Source organism: Lepidochelys olivacea (assembly GCF_965140295.1).
Source record: "Lepidochelys olivacea isolate rLepOli2 genome assembly, chromosome: 9".
Taxonomy (NCBI): Eukaryota; Metazoa; Chordata; order Testudines; family Cheloniidae; genus Lepidochelys; species Lepidochelys olivacea.
The window spans coordinates 82916793-82938154 of NC_140419.1; the positions used below are offsets into that span (position 1 = coordinate 82916793).

Genomic DNA, 21362 nt, shown 5'->3' on the forward strand with positions numbered 1-21362 from the left:
TCTAAGTGACTTGGCCAAAGTCACAAAGTGAACCAGCAGCACCAGCAGGCATTAGAAATCAAGAATCTTGAGGCCCATCTCCTGTTCCGTCAGCGGACACTGTCTCCATATAAACCAACTGTAATATAAAGAAGTGCTCAGTATTTCAGTCCGACTTTTAAGCCAAAAAAGAAAAACTATAAGGAAACAATGAAGTTTCTTTGAATGCCATATCCTAAAATGAATGTGTGTAGATCAATGGCAGGACAAAGCTCTTTATATTAGTTCTAACTCGAAGAGAAGAGAAAAGAGAAGATGTACTGCAGGAACTAAGCTTATGGAGACAAGCAGGCAAGTAACACCATGAAAACTAACACCAAAGTAGGTTTCATTTACTTTTCCTCTCACTTGTTCCCTTAACACACTAAACTTGATCCACAGGAGCAAGGATTCAGAGAAGGTTGGGAAAGTGGGTCTGGGAATTACAGGAAACAAAGCATAAAGTCACAGAAAAGAATATACTCCAAGTAATAGTTTCCTGCAATGCTAATGAAAATGCGTATGTGGTGATCATGCAGCCACTTAATACATTTCAAATGTTGGTAACCTGCCAATTTTTACCCAGGAGACAACTATCCCCCCAGGCAATACAAGCACATAAAGAGATGAGATGACATAATTTTTCAGTATTTCCCAAATAATAGTTGTTCTTGGATTTAGGAAGTTTCATTGTGTTCTGTTGCAAGATCACCACAACGATGTACTGATTCTGACTTGCTTTATAATTCTACCTCTCTAGTCACAAAGATCATTCCAGACATGACTGATATTCAATTGTAAATCTTTTATATCTGATCTCTCTCTCTGCAAGTCTTTACATTCCCCTTACACAATACATAGGACAGTTAAAAAAATGAATACACTAAAACTGCAACTGGCAACAATGATCCCTGTAATATGTTGCTCAAGTCAGTTCTGGGACAGTATGTGTTACTGTTACCCTCATTCTCCCTCCATCACCCACTCCTTCTTATAGTTTATACACACTCACTTGTATTTTGTTTAAAGTTAGGCTGCAAGTTCTGGGCCCTAAAGACTGGCTGAAAATATGTCCTTTCATGCACAAATTTGGTAGCATTTGTAGAAAAAATTTAAAAACAGGTTTAGCATTTTTCAGCCAAAACCTTTCTACAACTGGAGCCTATTTTCCCTTCAGTTTGTGCATATCTGAATCACAATGTGAGTTAAACGGACATACAGAATTCAAGAAAAAGCCCCCCTACTACTGAAATGCAATATATTTTTCTGTGGAATGACAGTAAGAGTAACACAGCAGAGTTTAAAGCCACAATAAGAGTAATAAAATACATAAAAGTAACATGATTTCATACACTTACTGTCCAATACTTGATGACATACTTGAAGACTGTTGCAGCAATATACATGCAATACAACAAAGAATACATTAAAAACAGTAGAAAGAATTTGTAGTTAGAAAATCCAACGCAGTTATTCACCCTAAAGAATTAAAGCAAAGTTGAAATCAGGATACTTACAGCACATGTGGTCCAAAGACAAGGAATACAAAAGTAATTTTTTAAATTTTAAATGTAGGTGCTTGATTATACAAAACAATCTGTTCAATAATAGCTCCCCTTAGTGGTAACAATGAAATGTAACTGAGTTCTTGGTTACTTTTGTATTTTACCTGCAAGCAAAAGTCACACCAAGCAAAACATGATAAATGTATTTGATAACATCAAAAGACCAGACCTCCATCAGTTTGGTCTCGTCGCTAGTTTGTCACAGAGATGGGCTCAAGCTGCAAAATTCATATCTGGATTTCAAATACCCCAAACTCTGAAGGTACCCAGATTTGGGATTTTGATTTGGCTTGTATGGGCCATTTGGGCCTGATTCACCACGGACATCCACCTCGTGGAGTAATTTACACATGTGCAAAATGAGTGCAAAATGGTAGTAAGTCAGAATTCTCCATTCACATTGGTGATAGCATCTTATACCCTCTTTATATATGGGGTGGGATCCGAGTTACTACAGAGATTTCTTTCCTGGGTATTTGGCTGGTGAATCTTGCCCACATGCTCAGGGTTCAGCTGATTACCATATTTGGGGTCAGGAAGGAATTTTCCTCCAGGGCAGATTGGAAGAGGCCCTGGGGATTTTTCCCCTTCCTCTGCAGCATGGGGCACGGGTCACTTGCTGGATGATTCTCTGCACCTTGAAGTCTTTAAACCATGATTTGAGGACTTCAATAGCTCAGACATAGGTGAGAGGTTTATTGCAGGAGTGGATGGGTGAGATTCGATGGCCAGCATTGTGCAGGAGGTCAGACTAGATGATCATAATGGTCCCTTCTGACCTTAACATCTATGAATCTATGTGTAAATCTTTCCACTAGGTATTAATCAGTGGTGCATCAGACTCGCATCTGGACCTGGGTTCAAATTTGGAACCCCCTACGTTTGGGAATAAGATACGGGGGTATGTTTCAGACCCATGTCTGTGTTGCCTCTGGTTCCTGAAGCCTCCCTTCTAGTAAAGGGGAGGGAGTAGCAGAGCTGGGAAAACCCAAAGACAGTAATTAAAAAAATCTCAACCAGGTAGTTCTGGGAAATAAGTATATGGGGGCAAACTCTCAAAGTGTGAGCTTTAATTTTCCATGCACCATTCCGCAGACACTATCACGTATGCCCAAATGACACCATTTCATATGCATACAAATATTATTGGTGGGTGCAACTACTAACTGCTTGCCCAAATGATTATGTACCCAAAATGAAAGGTGGGGTTGAGGCCCCTTTACAATTCTGGGTAATAATCTAAGAGTAGATTAGTTTATAACAGCTTCTAAAAATGCAGTTAATAAAACACGAATATTCCTTATCTGTCCCTCAAAAGAAATCAAATGCTTCAAGCAAGTCTTCCCAGTATGTTCATTTCATACAGTGCTAAACACAAAAAAGAGATACATCCTCCATGATAAAAGAAAGAGGCATGCAGACACAATACCAACAAAAGCATTTAAATAGCCTTTACTTTCAGAAAGATACAGACCAATATCCTGGACATACCATGGGCAATGATGATCCATTTTTAACACACACCTGCAAAAGGAAAGAAAAAGAATACAACAAAGAGGATCCTTATGTTTGGAACTTAAACAGACTCATAAACAAAGACTCCACCAACTGTAGGTCAGAAGACTTTGTTGCTGTTTTGTGTTGGATTTCTACAAAGAGATAGATTTAAGATAGCTGCTATCATTCCATCATTCTTAAGGCAGGCACCATTTTTAAGGCTGACTGTTGTTGTTGTAAGAGCTACCGACATCCTTGGTGCTGTACAAGACAAAAAATGAAGATGGTTCCTGCTCTGGGATGCTTACAATCTTTGCATGATCAATACATAGCGAAGGCCTGACATATTTAAAAAAAAAAAAAAAAAAAAAGACTTTTTTGAGTGCACTGACAGTAGCTAGTGCCTTTCATAAATTGGCAAACCTTCCACCAGATTCACACCCATGCAGGCAAAGTGTAGAAACTATAACCACAAAACGTATTAGGGACACAGTGTTTTGGGAGTGCAAATGCCAACACTTTCGTGCATGTAGGTGCTGGCACACATGTGCACAAGACCTAGCAGAAGTCCTTTTGACTGTTTCGCCCTTACTGTTTAGCTATTCTTGAACATAGGAAAACATTTGGATACTTCTATGTGTATAAGTACATGTTCAAGACATTGCCATTTTTGTTGCTTAGCAGTGGCTCAATTCACTGGTGTCAAAACATTTCAACAACTTACATAGCACAAACAGAACAGTGGTGACAACGGTCAGGCTTGATTAGCTGGCATCTATCACAGAATCGAATAGCTAAAATTAAACACAGAAGTATTAGAGTTAGTAGTTAGTGTTAAATAATGAGCAGGAAGAGAACACACACTTAATATTCTGTTCATGTTCTCATCCTTTCCCTCATAACTGGCTTCCTAAACAACTTTACAGTTGATTCAGGCTGCCAGGCAAAAAAACAGATAAATGGTGGTCCTAATACTCCAAGGGGCTGGCTTTGAGGTGAATGTACATCCAGCTTGAAGGTAGTCAAAAGAAACGTAGAAACAGGATGTGTGTACACATGTACATTTGTGTTGTGGCTTTGAAAAAGCTCCATTTAAACAATGGCCCAGGACAAAAATTGCTTACTTCAGATCCTAAGTTTGCTGACTGAAGAATACACAGGCCTGAACACTGCAGCAATTCCAACCATAGAACTCCTTTAGGCTTCAACAAGAGTTCCATGTGTTACTCCTGAGGGCATTCTGTGCCAAAAAATTAAAAATTCTGCACACAATATTTTAAAATTCTGAAAATTGTATTTGTCAAATAAATGTAGAGGCTCCAGCATGACACTGGGGAGCACAGGCCACTGGCTGCACAGAGGTGGGAGATCACTGTGCAGCTTTCCCCCTGGACATGGACTCAGCAATGATGCTGCACCCAACTCTGACATAGCGCGAGGACCGGGCCTGCCCCAAAAACACCCCAGAGCCCTGCCCCTCTGTGCTAAGTGCATCAGGTGTGGGCAGGCAGGCTCAGCAAGGCAAGATCCAAGTGTGGAGGGGCTTAGTGTGAGGGGATCCATGTGTGGGGTGAGAAGGTTCTGTGTGGGGGTGGCTCAGTGGGGGATCTGGTGCGGGGGGATCTGGATGCACAGAGGCTTGTTGGGGGGTTCTGTGTACAACATTAATGGGACTCTGCAGGGGGTCCAGATGAAGGTGGTTGGGGCTCAGTGGGGTCTGTGTGTCTGGTTGTGGGGGGACAGAGCTTGGCAGGGGAGTCTGGGTGCGGGGCGTGCCTTGGTGGTGGGGTCCAGATGCTGGGGGAGTGGGGCTCAGTGGGGTGGGGATCCAGGTTTAAAATCCTTTTAAACATTAAAGTGGGGTGGCTTGTCAGGGTAGTCCAGGTGCAAGGGGAGTGGGGCTCATTGGGGGGGGTTTGTTTGTGTGGGGGGGGTGAGGTTTGGTGGGAGGGTCTGGGTATGAGGAGGTTGGATGGGGGAGCAGCTCCCTGTACAGTGATCCCTCCCTCTGCAGCTGAGGAGCGGTGGGTGCAGGAAGCACGTGGGGGGGTGGAGTTTGCAGAGCTTCCTACAGCCGGGGGAGAAATCTGGGGGTGGGTCTGACACAGCCGTGGATGCTGTGCCAGGGAAGAGGAAGTCCCATGTCCTCCCAGCTCAGCTGGGACTAGTAGCTGAGCCCAGCACAAGGTAGGAGCTACCAGCCGGGTCTTCCCCAGTCCTGCTCCCTGCCCCACAGTGATTTACCTCTCTGCAGGCTGCACTGGGCATCCAAAACATACTACTGGGGAGGGTCACATGACTGCTTTTGTGGCTTCCCTTTGCTTCCCTGTCAGAAAGTCATTTTTCTGCAGAGAAGCAAAGAATTCTGCTGGGGGAAAATTCTGTACATGCGCAGTGGCACAGAATTCCCCCAGGAGTAACAACGTGTATCTGGTTGCAGAACTAGGTCCATAAGGGACAATAACTGTTGACCTCATTTATGGGGCCATGTCCTGAAGTCTTTACTCAGGCCAAACCCTCTTTGAAATGGGGGAAAAAAAAAAAAGGCTACAAGATTTGTTTCTACACATAGGTGTGGTTTGGCTTCCATATTTGAGGGGGCAGCTGCAGTCAGGCCAAAGGGGCCACATGGTCGGGGGGGGGGGGAACATACAAATTCCATGCCTGCCCGAGCTTTCCATTTTTGGGGGTGGGAGGGTGGCAGTACTCTCCTATCCCCCCCAAGCTATGCCCATGATTCTACATTAATAACTACCGTTTCCAAACTATAACTACAGAAAGGAAGACAACAAAAGGCTAAGCCCCCGGCACTCTACTTGAAAATGTGATAAGTATTCAAGGATTTCTCGTTTTTCCCAATCAGGAGGGTTGGAGGAGGAAGCCAGGAAGGAAATCCTTTTAAACTAATAGTATTTCCTCAGCATTAAAGTTCTGAGCACTGAAATCCTTTAGCAGTATGTCTTGGCATGAGGGATTTGCTGTTACTGTCAGTATACAATGGATTGCCAGCATACAATGCTTAGCATGATTGAATAGATTTATATCAACAGAGCCTCTGCTTAGCTGACCTCCATTCCCCGTTCTTGTGTACACTGGCAACTTCCTTGCAATTTCGACAAGAATCTGCCTCTGTACCTCCGGTCTCTCTTCATTTTCATAGCGCTCTTTGTCAGCATAGGACATATGGAACTAGAAGCAGAAATGATGAGAGGACCCGTTATCCATGTGTAGTACAGTAATATTTCAAATGCAGGCCAGGTTGGAAAAGCCATTATCCTCCCACCACTTCCAAAGCACAAACATTAATCACACTTAGAAGAGCTTTCATTTAGGAGATAAACAGAGAGGTAATCACTGTTGGACAGATCAACTGCTGCGGAACTAACTGATTCACTCATAAGAGATACAAACCGAAATTGAGGTCAGAGCATAATAGATTAGCTTCACTACTACATGTTGCCTTAGATGTTTTCTCTTCATTAAATAACAAATAATGATGATGATAATAATAGCGGCATTTACATTGCACTTTATGAGGCAGATTCTGTTCTCAGTTACGTTAGTTCAAATCTGGAGTATTCCACTGACATAAATTTACATCTTTGTAACTAAGCTCAGACTCTGGAGCTGTATTTTTAAACTGCTGCACAAACATTCATTAACTCAACCTCAAACAGCCTTCTGAGGTTGGTATTTTGCCAAATATTTTACCAAGGGGTATAACAAAGCATAAAGAAGTGAAGTGACTTGAGTATAGTCAGACAGTAAATCAATGACAGAGCAAAGATTAGAATCCAGGAATTCCTGGCTCCCAGTCCTGTGCTCCAGTAAGTCATGCTCTCCATCTTAAAAATATCCTAAAATTAAGAATATGATTTGTCAAGTAAATTAATCACAATCTACATTTTGGTGAAGTGGTTCTTTCAATGCCTCTTCTCCCTCTTTGTTGTGCTCTTGGACAGTGATTTTTCCATTTCTATTATCACCACAGAAGGACATTTTGCTACTGGGATAGGTGTCTCCTATGTGTACATAGGCAGGGATTGGCAAATTAAACAATAGACACATCCCACAGTCATGTAATGTCAGAATTTCACCTTTCATTTAAAACAAAAAATATGTTTTAAGCCTTCAAGGTTGCCAAACCCCCTCCATCCCCTGAAAATATGAAGCGAGTGTAATCAATTCAGTGACATTTGTCTGAGTCTGCAGATAGCCTCCAACAGAGGGCAGGCCAGCCAACACTAGAACCAGAGAGAAAAATCATCTGGCCCCACATCCACTCTAGGGGAACAACTCACATGCCTCCAAGGGTGCAACACTGCTGCTGCTCCTCAAGAGGCCCTGTCACCACTACCAGTGCACCCTTTGGGGACCTCCTGGCAGGCATGCCTAGGACTCCATATTGTTTTAATCCAGCTCTGTATACAGGAGCCAAATCTCAAGGTCCTTACTCAGGAAAAATTCTCATGGAATTGGTGTGAAGTTAGACTGAATAAGAACATCAGGATTGGTTAAATCAGAGGTGGGCAAACTACGGCCTGCGGGCCACAACCAGCCTGTGGGACCGTCCTGCCCCGCCCCTGAGCTCCCGGCTGGGGAGGCTAGCCCCCGGCCCCACCCCTGCTGTCCCCCTCCCCTGCAGCCTCAGTTTGCCGCACCGCCAGCGCTCTGGCCTGCCACTGCTGCTGGGCAGCATGGCTGGCTCCAGCCACGTGGCGGGGCTGCAAGCTCCTGCTGCTCTGAGCGGAATGGTAAGAGAGCAGGGGGTTGGATGGGGGGCAGTCAGGGGACAGAGAGGGTTAGATAGGCGTGGGAGTCCCAGGGGAGCCTGTCAGGGGGCAGGTGTGTGGATAGGGGTCGGGGCAGTCAGGGGACAGGGGTCCTGGGAGGGGGCTGTCAGGGGACAAGGAGCAGGGGCAAGTTGGATACGGGGTGGGGTCTCAGGGGGCAGTTAGGGGTGGGAGGTCCCGGGAGGGGGCAGTCAGGGGACAAGGAGCAGGGGGGGTTGGAGGTTCTGAGAGGGGCAGTCAGGGGGCAGGAAGTGGGAGGGGATGGATAGGGGCCGGGGGCCAGGCTGTTCGGGGAGGCATAACCTTCCCTACCCGGCCCTCCATACAGTTTTGCAACCCTGATGTGGCCCTTGGGCCAAAAAGTTTGCCCACCCCTGGGTTAAGTGCTTAGGGATCAAAGACATTAAAAGATGTAAATTAATAATAATAAATCCCATTATCCTCAACCATTTAAAATCCTGTTAGCTCCTAAACCACTTGAAAGTAAAGCAACATCATGCCTGCTTTAAGCTCCCTAGACAGCTTAATTTAAACAATTCTCAGAACCGTTCAACTGCACTCTTTCTTATGGACAGCCACAGACATGTTTCCATCTAACCAGGAAGACTCATCAGTTGTCCTTGGCCACAGTAGTATAGGTGGATTTCTTGAATTCTCCCTTTGTCTCCACTTTCGTCTTAGGCTTGCCATGGATGAAAAGTACTTAGGCCTGGGCTACACTAGGGTGTGGGGGGTGTGTGTGGGTGTGGGTGTATGTTTCGAACTAAGATACACAGCTTCAGCTACACTATTCGTGTAGCTGAAGTATCATAGTTCGACTTACCTGGCCGTCTTCACGGCAGCGAGTCGACCGTGGCAGCTCCCCCGTCGATCTGGCGGGTAGTGAAGACGTAGGCCCTTACCTTTTTATCTGGCTGCAGCGGGAGAGTAAAAACGGACTTCCAGTATGTCCACACAAAGAGCACAAAGATGACATGGAATATGCTGAGGTAGGCCACTAAGAGAAGAAAAGAATAATGAATCATAAGCAGAAGTCCCTCTATACTCTTCACCATTCAGGGTGCTTCATTTTAAAAATATTATGCTCCAATGGAATTTTGTATCATGGGAAAAATCAAATATCTTATGAACTGTCAACTGCAGCTGTCAGAGCTCATGTGACAAAGCAAAATGGGAAAACATTTCTTTTCAGCAAGTAGGCAAAACAGGAAATGATCACAGCTGTGAGGCAGGGTTATAATTCATAGCGATATCTTTATCATATGAAAAACAAGGTACCTGGAGCAATCTTATTTCAATATACAAACTTCTTTACTTGAAAGAATTTGGGAGGACATGAGATATTGAAATGAGGCATATGAAGAGACTCAGAAGGGCAAAGGGCAGTTCTGCATCAGCTTTGCAAAGCGCTTGGATATTTTTTTAAATGCTTAAACAAAACTACAATATTAACTACAGTTATATCCATGGGCAGTGGGTAGCATAGGCAGGGGAAGGCTGTGCCTCCCCAAACAGCCTGGCGTGGCCCTGCCGATGCTCCGCCCCCAAGACCCCTCCTGCCTGCTTCCAGTTCCATTTCTGCTCTTTTGTGGTGGAGACGCTGGGACAGGCAGGCTGGGGATGGGGCCACACTGCACTGCCCGTCCGTCCAGCCAGTGCTCTGGGGCTAGGGGTGCTCCAGCTGTGCCGCCCACCCACCCAGCGCTGGGGCTGAGGGCGTGCTGTGGAGGGAGTGGTGCTCTGGGCTCCAGCGGGCAGAAGTGGAGGGGCAGAGCCTCAGGTAGACGGGGAGGGGCCAGGGGCTAGCCTCCCCCCCCAACGGCATGTTCACCCGCCACTCTTGGTTATATCTGCAATCAGGAGACAGCCTTATTTCTAAGTCTGTCACTTAAATAGATGCAAATATGTGCTTTTCCTGATCATGTTGAACTCAGAATTAATATGACCACCACAGGAAGAGTCAGAAGGCTATAGTCCAAGACAAATCCTGTTTCCCTACTTATATTTTATGGAAATTTAGCTAGTGTAAAGGCTGAGGACACACTTGAAATTTTGGCCCTTTCAATGTGAATAATAAGTTATCCACTCGGGGAGGGTACGTTATTGTTATCTTAAGTTTATTTATTTGAAGTGTGCTCATCACACTGCCTTTAGGCGTGCACACAAATTAAAATAAACTAAAAAAAAAAAAATCTATTGCAGAGCTGGGAATAGAACTCAGGTCCCCTGATTTCTGGTCTTGTTTCTTATCCACAAGATCAACCTTCTTCAGATAGCTTTTTTGCACAATTCTATGCAATATGAGATTACACCTTCCTCTGAAGCATCCATGTCGCCCACTGTTGTTGATAGAATGCCTATTTAGATGCATTATTGATCCTCCCAGTGTGTCATTCACTATATATAGATATAGAGCTAGAATATAGTAATTTAGGAAGTAATGTAGGATTCTCTGTGCATACCAATAATATACATGGTATGTACACATGTGGTGGACTGAAAAAATTCTGAGAGGTTGAGATGTCCTAAAAGCTCTATTTCACAGAGAAATACTTCACAACCCTTCCAAGACATTTTCCCTGCTCCTTCCCAGGATTTACTGAGTGACATCAGTAAAGAATTTCTACTCTGGTAGTGCAAAGTAGCCTTAAGCAATAAGAAACTCATCTCAGGAGTAATGGAATTCACACTGGAAATGGCTCCCACTGGGGCAGATCCAAATACTCCACTGACTTCAGATAAAACAGTGTACTGCTTTTGGGGGCACATATTTTTAAAGAACATTGGCAGAATGAAAGAGACATAACTAAGGGATGCTAGTTATTTGGGAGTGACAAGCCACTAACTCATTCTGTGGTATCCCAGCAGGATAGGGCAAGCACTCAGTCATTCTTAAACTGGCATTTAAGGAGATAACTCTTGCTGAAGGTTTAGTTATGCTGGTTAGGTGGCACAGAGGGGCTTCTCTGGGAAAAAAGGATCAGGGTGAGCAAACTTTTGTCCAGGGAACTTAAATGCACAGTGATTTAAGTTCACTGGCAAACTTTACAAAATAAGATACATTTTGCTGGATCCTCATTAACCTATTGCCATGTTTTCTACATTTCTTTTGTGACCACTTAAAATACTGGGGCAGTACTTTGCTGCAAAGAGAACCTGCTTGGTGCAGCACTGAAAGAGGGGGCCATCTGGGAGTGAGTTACAGCTCTCCAGTTCTCTGCCTTGGAAGCTGCTCGTCTGTTCTGGCTGACATGGGTTCTCAAGGGCCAGTCTGCCAGATGAGGATCAGTAAACCTGCTACTCCTCCCCATCCCCTGGGATGGGTTGTGTGGGAGCTATGTATGCCAGCTATACACCTGCTGGGGACTCTCCCATGCTGTGGAAATCTCCAGCAGGGGAGACAGTGCCAGAATGCATCTCCTCTGTACCATTAAAGTAGCACAAAAGGGATGGAGCAGGACAGAGAATCTGGCTCAAAGGACCAAATGGCAAAACTCCCATTGACCCCCATAGCACAGGGTTGGGATTTAACCCACTGACAGTACGTGCCAATGGTAGCTCTGTCTAATCCTGCCTGCTCCTCCTGACTGATTTATTCAGTGACCTTGTAGTTCTGTTTCTGCTTCCATAAGAATAAACTTTCACATTACTGAACGAATTTGAAGAAGGTGCATGCGAACAAGGAGAGTGCAGTGGTGAACTAGTAATGGGACATAAAACCTTTCACCCCTAGGCCGCTAGTTGTAATTCATATAGAGACTGTAGTTTGAAAGTCATTATCATTCAATGGCTGCCCAGGGGCCTATGGAAAATGAGTTTAGTGGTCTTGGTCGAGAGATGTCTATTTTACAAAACCATTACAAGTGGCATTAAATGATACAGCAATGAAGAACATTAATTGGGGCCACAGGGACTGAACTACTGTTTAGAGATAGTATTTTTACAGAAAAAGTAGGATAGTGTGTGTGAAGGTGCTTTGGGAGCATGCCTGTTGCCCGTGCTGTACTTGTTCTGGGAATAAACAGAGGGTTTCCACTTCCAGTTGGCACCTTTCACTAGCACGGAGAGAGGTTAGAACACTTCTCTTGATACATGCTGTACATATCCTGGTAATCTGCAATCGGGGGAAGGAAATATTGAAAGAGTATGATGGTTTAATGGAATTCTACAAGAAGTTATTGTTTGTAGTCTGCTGGAGCATGGAAATGTTTGCTTTTAAATTTTCTTGTTACTGAACTGAAAGATCCTACTATTTGGAGATTCAGCACAAATACCCTTTCCCTTCCTTCTCTTGAGAGCTGTATGTACATAAATATACAAAAAATGATTTTCAACTGCTTTCTTTTAAGTAGATGTTTGTGCACTTTTGGAACTATGGACAAATGCCAAGGTATTTAATAAAATTCACCTACCTTGTTCTACAGGATTGGTTAGAGTCACTGAAAAAGAAAAAACAACTATATGTTTATGCAGCAGATGAAATTCCCAAAGAAGTCTATAATCTTTTCTAAAACAAAATAAAAATAAAAAAAAGAATTTCAATATGCTAGAAGACCAAAAAGAAATGATTCCCAATTTTTATCATTAAACCATGATCAGACATAACACTACACCTGGGAAAGCAGCTCTTTTCATTTATTCCCTTGAATGGGCTCCATAATAAAAAGTTCAATCATCTTAGTTACACCATTTTCCATTCCAACAACATGTAATTTTTCTCAGGAGTCCCAATGGTATTGATGCCTGCAGATAATCAGGGCTCCTCTAACAGCCTGTCCAAATAACATCTTCACTTATTTACTGATATGCCTGCTTGGAGCTAGTTTACAGCTGCTTTCATTTCTACATTGGAAGTCTTGTTTACTAATATCCATGGATAGTACAGTTAATTTTGTATTAATGTAAAATTAAAGTAGACTGTCATGGCCTAGCCAGGTAGCCAATCAGTGGTACTCTGCAATGACACAGTGTCTTACTTGGACCCATCTAGCTGCAATCTGGATTAACAGGGCACCAAAAGCACTATGGAGCTCACTGCTTGCTTCAGCCTGCAGGGAGGAGGGGTACATTGCTCAACAGCTACTCTGAGTACAGAGCAGTTGCCCCTGAGGAGGGAGGGGGAGAGCTGAGAGAGCTTTGTGTTGCTCAGCAATTACCCCTCTAGGTTGATTTAAGGAGTGGCAAAATTGACAGGATGCAATAGGAGATCTGCCCAGTTCTCAGCTGGTGGTTAGTGGCTATGAAGCGGACCCTTGTTAGTGGATAAAAAGAACAAATTCTCAGGAAATGCACAAGTGTCATTAGCCACAATACATTTTTGGTAAAGAAACTAAGGTCCAAAAAGATCCTGTCATTTTAGCTGATACTTCTCCCTCATTTCCAAAATTTGTCTCTTCTCTCTCTGGGGAGGGAACAAGATTAAAAAACCTCTGTTTCAGAAATTTGGGTGTTTTTGAACTCTGTTACAAGTAAGGCAAATATTTCTAAAACTGACAGTTGAATAAAAACACAGTTACCCGCCTAGGAAACTGAAGTTACGCAGGTCACTTTACACATATGATCAGACAATGAGATACAGCTTAGCATGTGTAACCTCTGATTTTTTTTTAAAGTTTCAACACCTTTTGGCAAACACTCATAAACAAACAAGTTTTTGGGCTGTGACTTCATTTGCTCCAACAAGCTAAACCTAGTGGGATCAAGACAGTATTTAAAAGGGAGACTTCTCCAAGGAAACACACTGGGTTCTACAGGAAGAGATACTGATGAATTAAGAGAAGTTGTTGGTACATATTGTGGTATTAAGGAGCTCCTACTACTCTTGACTGTCCTGGGGTCATATGATTTAGATGAAGAGTTATAAATGCTTACGTTAGAATGATAACACACAATCTCTTATGTCAGTAGCAGGCACCATAAAAGTTTAGACGACAGGGTAAAGCCACCTTGAAAACTGAGCAGATCTGATCCACATTTATCTAGAAACAATGGCTAGCCCCTCCATGCCATTTTTAGAGTCATTATTCAGCTTCTGGGAAAACATCAATGCTCTGGCCTTTTGGAACTCCCAATGTTTCCAAAACAGCTGCAGTTTCTACCTGGGTAAATAAGACTTAACTACATCAGGTTTAATCTCATCAATTTATCTGATACCCATGACAGAACATAACTCAGGTCCAACCCCTTATGCTGAGGGCAGGGCTGAGTAAACCTGGACCATCCCTGACAGCTGTATGCTTAACCTGCTCTTAAAAATCTCCAATAATGGGGATTCCACAATCTCTCTTGGAAGTCTATTCCAGATCTTAACTACCCTTACAGTTAAAACATTTTCTAATATCTAATCTAAATCTTCCTTGCCGCAGATTAAGCCAATTACTTCCTGTCATACCTGAAAGCCCTCTTTATAACCACCTTTAACACACAGGAAGACTGTTATCAGGTCCCCCACTCAGGCTTCTTTTCTTAAGACTAAACATGCCCAGTTTTTTTAGCCTTTCCTCACAGGTCAGGTTTTCTAAATCTTTTATCGTTTTTGTTGTTTTCCTCTGGACGCTCTCAATTTGACAAGATCTTTTCTAAAGTGTGGCCCCCAGAATTGGACACACTACTCTAGCTGAGGCATGAGCAGTTCTGAGTATATCAGGACAATTACCTCCCATTTAACATTCCTGTTCGTACACCTCAGAATGACATTAGCCATTTTTCGCAACAGCATCACATTCAGTTTGTGATCCACTATAACCAACAAATCCTTTTCAGCAGTACTTCCATCTAGCCAGTTGTTCCCCATTTTGTAGTTGTGCATTTGATTTTTCCTTCTTAAGTGTAGTGCTCTGCACTTGGTTTTACTCAATTTTGTCTTGTCAATTCCAGACCACATCTCCAATTTGTCAAGGCCATTTTGAATGCTAATCCTGTATTCCAAAGCACTTGCAATCCCTCCCAGCTTGGTGTCATCCACAAATTTTATAAGCATACTCTCCATTCCATTATCCAAGTCATTAATGAAAATACTGACCAGTACCTGACCCAGAATTGACTGCTGCAGGACCCGACTAGAAACACCCTCCCAGTTTGACAGCGATCCATTGATAATTACTCTTTGAATATGGTCTTTCAACCGGTTCACATGGAAAATACAAATTAGAATAGGAACTGAGATGTATTGCATATGTTGATAAAGATGGCTTTTGTTAATGCCATGCTATCTGGTACTTTTGAGCCGTAGGCTATTTGAAATCAGCTAAGTAATCAGGTTTTTATAGTTGAAAAATACAGCAAAATTTATCATTTGCCTATGCATGGTCACTTATTCACATCTGAATATGCAATATCCTCTTCCCTTTTCTTTGGTTCTTTGAAAATCAGCACTACGAGACCTCACTAGCATTACACAACTGCTGCCTGGCTCCCTCCTAAGGCTCATTTTGATGCCCACAGTAGGACCCCCCCATGCATCATAAGTCCAAGGTTCTGCTTTAGTGGGAGTGGAAGCTTTAACCCAGGGACTGGCAACCTTTGGCACGCGGCCTGCCAGGGTAAGCCCCCTGGTGGGCCAGGCTGGTTTGTTTACCTGCCGCATCCACAGGTTCGGCCGATCGCGGCTCCCACTGGCCGCGGTTAACTGTTCCAGGCCACTGTGGGAAGCAGTGGCCAGCACATCCCTCGGTCCGCACCGCTTCCCACAACTCCCATTGGCCTGAAGTGGCAAACCGCGGCCAGTGGGAGCCGTGATTGGCCAAACCCGCGGATGCGGCAGGTAAACAAACTGGCCCAGCCCATCGGGGAGCTTACCCTGGTGGGCCGCATGCCAAACATTGCCAATCCCTGCTTTAACTCTATGGTTTTACAACAGTTTGTTCTTTTCCCTCTTCCTTGACGTGGCATAATATTCACACCTCCAGCACCCTCATTCCCTATTATTCTCATGCTGTGGTAGCATCCACCAGCCAGTCACTGGAACCAGATCCCCTCTGAAGCATGGCTTTATATCCAAGTCAGGCAGCAATAGCTGCAGTGATAATAGCGTGAGATATTCCCTCTGGAATAGAGTACATCACCTCTACACCGTTTCAAACTCACAGTGGTACTATGTTACAGAATCTGTTTAAAAGAAAAAGAAAAATTGTATTATGCCAAGAGTTCAGAAGGGCCAACTTTGTGCTCTAAGCATCAGTTTTCAGATATGTGCATTCCCTAGAAAAGCAGATTCAAATCCTAAGAGTATCAATTCAGCCATTCATCCTTCCAATACAGATAAACTAAGTTTCATACAGTTATTGTGTTTGTGGGGTGTGTGTGTGTGTGTGTGTGCGCATGCATCTCTTTTAGGTGAAATTTTAGACATTGAGGTCCTGTCTGCTCTGCATGGGCTTTGAAGAGACCAATGGTTTGACCAAGAACACAGGAAACAAACTTCTTCCCTCACTGTCACCCTGTTTGAAACACTTCACCCAGTTTGTGGCTGCAGAACAATCTACAGTTGAAAAGCATGATATGGGCCTGTGGAAGTAGATAAAGGGAATTTGGATGCTGACTTTAATGGGAGTTGGATTTGATCTTATAAGAACTAAATATTATTATTACTAAACTTATATAGCCCTTCTATCAAAACACTTTCCAAAACTCCAATGGTACTTTAGGTACATATTTTGTTAACCTCTTTATGTCATTGGGCTAATAAACCACTGACCATATCTGCGCAGCTGGGGGCTAGTCTCTTTAAATTAATTCCTAAAAGGAATTACGTAGTTCTAATCTCAGTAAAAGGAGAATAAAAAAGAGTCCTGGGGTGGCTTCTCTTGACTACGTGTTGAAATGAAACAACAAATGCAGGGCAACTTCCTTGTACCTAGTCCAACTGTAGAAAAACAAAAATAGATCTTACCATGGTTACTGCCTTGCCTACCACCAGTACAGTCCTTCTGAGCACAAGACAAGCAAATGTTTCTGCAGTTTTGCCACTCCCCTTGTTGGGGTCTGGTTCAAGAGCCTTCTAGGTTAGGAGGAGACCAGAAAGCAGCTCTTTTCTCATCTCAGAAACATCCCTCACTCCTCTCTCATGACCTCTCCTTCCTTTATTTGGCTTTACCCCAATAAAGAGGTACAGCCATCAGTTCCACCTCCCCGTCGCTTAACACACACAGCTGTCAGCTCTACCCATCTCTTTTAGGTACAGTGTCTTCCTTTCTGCCTAGTGAGGAGGTTTAACTCCTTCTTGGGTCACATGATGGGCACATAAGTGGTGGCCCATGAAGTGACTCAGGCTTTGCGATGCCTTTTAGGTGCCTAGAAAAATCACACGAATGCTGCTGAGATCCAGAAAGCCTGAGTTAGGCACCTAGGGTCCTTACAAAATGAATGAGGAAGGATAGGCTCCTTAGATTACTTAGGTTACTCTGAAACCGCTCCTTAGATTGTAATCCACAAAGCCAGCATGCTAGGTGGGGAGCCACCTAAACTAGCCAATGAGAGATGCTGACCAGAGAGCCCGGCCCCTCTCACAGAGATAAGCACTTAACTATGGGCTGCAAGGAGGCATCTTTACTAGTGATCCAGGACCCAGAGAAACATAGGCATTTGGTCACCAAAGCTGCACATGGGACCCAAACCAAATGACAGGAGGATCAGGAAGACTTTCCATATAGCCTGTAGTCTAATGCACAGGGTAATCCTCCAGGATGCTGGAGACTCTCCTGATTCAAGTCCCCCTTCCTACTGAGGGGTAGAAGGGATCTGAGCAGGGATCTGACAGGAGAGTGCTCTAATCACTAGGCTATGGAGTCATTTTAACTCTTTCTTTGGCCCAATTACTATTTATTATTCCATTGTTTAAATCAGTGGTTCCCAAACTTGTTCTGCCACTTGTGCGGGGAAAGCCCCTGGCGGGCCGGACCAGTTTGTTTACCTGCCGCGTCTGCAGGTTTGGCCTATCACGGCTCCCAGTGGCTGCGGTTCGCTGCTCCAGGCCAAAGGAGCAGCGATCGGCCAAACCTGCAGACACGGCAGGTAAACCGGCCCGCCAGGGGTTTTCCCTGCACAAGGATCTGAACAAGTTTGGGAACCACTGGTTTAAATTAAAGTGGAATGCTTTCAATAGGAGCGACTGAGGAAGACCTACATCAGGATATTCCATAGATTGGTGACTAGGGCACTCACCTGATCTATCTCTGGCACCTAGAGAAAGGCTGCAGTGCACATACCTAGAGGTGCTGAATGAGTTTAGGCAACTATTGATTTAGGTGGTAGCCAAATAGAAGTTTTAAGGGCTGCAATGGTGCTTAAAAACAGGACTCAGGTGCTTATAAATGGGATGTAGGTGCCTAAATACCTTCATAGATTGCACCCAGACATCCTACCACAAAGTGCTATGGAAATGTTAAATACTATTACATGCATCATATTATTTTAAACTTCCCTGCAAACTTACTAATAATCACTTTAGCCTCTTAGGTAGTACTGCGACAAAGCAATTTATTGCAGACAGCACTCGTTGTTCTTATAAGTTGATCATTCAAATAGCAAAAGCCTAGGTTAGATAAAGAGACAAAAGAAATTGGTCTGCATTGCACAGCATCACTCACTATTCTTTATTTAATTTAAATGAAAACCACCTTTAAATACGGTTCAGGGTCCATTAACATGAAATTTTATTGGAGGTCTGTGTCTCCCCCAACCCCCTCAACTTCATATTTATTTTTATGAACCCATCGCCATAGCATCTGAAAATATGAGATTCAGATTCAACTCCACATTCAACAGCCAACAATACCAGTTCAACATTAGCTAAGAAAAGAACTCAGTCATGAATCTGGGGTAGTGGGATGCCCAGTGCACCACAAACATTCCCCAAATTAATCGCATCCTGGAACTGGCATACTAATGGAAAAAGCAAAAAAACTTTAAAAACAGACTCAAATGAGAAACCGCAGAACTGGAATTAATTTGCAAACTGGACACCATCAAATTAGGCTTGAATAAAGACTGGGAGTGGATGGGTCATTACACAAACTAAAAACTATTTCCCCCCCTAATGTTACTCACACCTTCTTGTCAACTGTTTGAAATTGGCCATCCTGATTATCACTACAAAAGGTTTTTTTCCTCCTGCTGATAACAGCCCACCTTAATTGATTTGTCTCATTAGAGTTGGTATGGCAACCCCCATCTTTTCATGTTCTCTGTGTGTGTGTGTGTGTACATATATTATATATATATATATATATATATCTTCCAACTGTATTTTCCACTCCAGGCATCTGATGAAATGGGTTTTAGCCCACGAAAGCTTATGCCCAAATAAATTTGTTAGTCTCTAAGGTGCCACAAGTACTCCTTGGTTTTTTGGGGTTTTTTTTTTTTTTGCTGGTACAGACTCACATGGCTACCTCTCTGAAACAAATATATCTGTCATTAGAACAAGTCACTTTCTACATCTAAGGTTACATCTATAGTACCAACTGCGGGGTGTGATTCCCCTGCTTGTTTACACATACTCCCCTCTGCTACTGCAACTGTATAGACATAGTAAGATGCAAAGAGCAGAGCCACCTCCCCAACTCTCCTGAAACTCATGATAAATGACATTCCCTGTGGACCCAACTGTGCCAACACAAGACCAGATGAATCATCCTATTAAGACTCAGTAATACTAGCAGAATCAGGGTCCTTATCCATAATAACTTCACAAATAATGGTGTGTTTGTGAGCTACTGCTCTTGCATGGGACAATGCAAACCTAAAGTTAGTCACTGTTACCCCGTCTCGCACTTCTGAGATGAGAGTCAGTGCAAGATCAGTGGTGACAGATGTTGTGTCCAAGTGACCACAGATGTTGACCAACTGGTCTATATCTGGATGTGTCTCTTTTCTGGGTAATCTACTCAACAAGAATTTAAAGGGCCCATGCGCAAAGAATTTATTTACGGCCAAACGTGCAGCTTAGAACAAACACTGCTACTCTCACCCCGCATATGAATGCTGCTTTTACTACCATCATAGTGCTGTCAACTCTCATGGTATCACAAGTCTCAAAATATTTAGGGTTTTGTGTCAAGCCCAAGCTCTTGGAGTCACACAGTCATAAGAATCTCAGCTTTTATTTCTTTAAAAAAAAGATTCTAGCGTTCATGGTTGCAGGAAAAAGCTTGAGCCTTTACTCAAACCCCAGAAGAGAAATAATAAGCATCTAAAAACTATTATTTTTACAGTTGCCATTATTCTGGGGGGCCTAAATAGTGATTTTTAAAAAACACTTAAGAGTTGACAGTTTGTGTCTCCCCATCTCCTCCCCAGTCTGGAAGGGAATGAATCCTCCCCATCCCCCCAGGCTGGGGCCAAATATTTAGGCTCTTTCCTCTTGCCAGACTCTCTTCAATCCCCCCTCTCCTTCTGGGAGACCCCACATACACACCCCACTCATATACAGGATGGGGGGAAATACGGGGGTGTCAGCTTCTCTCTCACCCCAGGTTACTGTCGCTGCTTCACACAATCACATTTATTCATCCAGTGCCCCCTCAATCCTGTTCCCCAGTCCCCCAAGCAGAACTTCACTCCTCCACTCACCCAAATTTCAGGTCCCTGGCCAGGCACAAGCAGAACCCCCCCAGCCCACCCAGGCAGAGCCCCCCACTCACCCGGAGAGAGCTCCCCCCCGCCCACCCAGGCGGAGCCCCCCACTCGCCCGGGGAGAGCTCCCCCCCGCCCACCCAGGCGGAGCCCCCCACTCGCCCGGAGAGAGCTCCCCCCGCCCACCCAGGCGGAGCCCCCCACTCGCCCGGAGAGAGCCCCCTCCCCCCCGCCCACCCAGGGAGAGGCCCCGCCCCTCCACCAGCCCAGCCGGGCATCGCCCCCCCACTCACCCAGGCAGAGCTCGCACACGTAGGCGTAGTAGGACCAGAGCACCACCAGGGTGATGATAACGACCGGCACCCAGGCGAGCACCCGCTGGCAGCACCGCAGCCCCCTAGACAGAGCCATCTTCTCCCCAGCCCCATCCGCATCGGCGATCCATAGAGAGGGGCTGGCGCAGGGCGGGGAAGCCGGCGGCTCGGAACTCCACTGAGGAGGCCTGGCAAGCCGCGGCTAGCGGAGGTCTGGCGCCGCTGGCCATTGCGCCGCAGCGCCACCTGGCGGGGACTGCGCTGGCAGTGCACAGCAAAGGCCGTTCCCGCAGAGCGGGGGGAGCCGGGGCAGGGCGGAGGGCGCTGCGTGGGGAAGGGCAGGCGGGGAGCGTGGCCATGGGCAGCGTGGTTGGAGCGCTGCTGGTAGGTGAGACGCAAGGTGGGCGGGACCATATCGTTCCCCTGTTGGGCCAGAGAGAACTGGAGCTGCCTGGAGCCAAGGAAGAGCTTTGGGAAGGGCCAAAGGGTCTCTCGCCAACAGCAGTTGGTCCAGTCACCAATACAGTGGAGTCGCATCTTAGGCGGGGGTGAGGTTCTAAGGTCAGCGGCTAAAACGAAAATCACGTATAATCAAAATTTCC

At 44.6% G+C, this 21362-nt stretch overlaps 1 protein-coding gene across 3 annotated transcripts in view; it reads right to left on the reverse strand.

The window, feature by feature from the left end:
* ZDHHC15 (zDHHC palmitoyltransferase 15) overlaps window positions 1-20881 on the reverse strand; it is a 40597-nt gene extending 19716 nt beyond the window's left edge. For all 3 annotated transcript variants that reach the window (XR_014713025.1, XR_014713026.1, XM_084639561.1), the window contains exons 1-7: window positions 20740-20881; window positions 12286-12312; window positions 8776-8870; window positions 6149-6269; window positions 3805-3874; window positions 3075-3107; window positions 1377-1497 (exon numbers count right to left, since the gene is read on the reverse strand). Coding sequence is in view for 1 of the 3 variants with exons in the window: in XM_084639561.1 (XP_084495687.1) it covers window positions 1377-1497; window positions 3075-3107; window positions 3805-3874; window positions 6149-6269; window positions 8776-8870; window positions 12286-12312; window positions 20740-20857 (585 nt within the window). In the remaining 2 variants the exon portion in view is untranslated. The remainder of the gene's footprint in view (window positions 1-1376; window positions 1498-3074; window positions 3108-3804; window positions 3875-6148; window positions 6270-8775; window positions 8871-12285; window positions 12313-20739) is intronic.
* Between the last annotated feature and the right edge of the window lie 481 nt (window positions 20882-21362).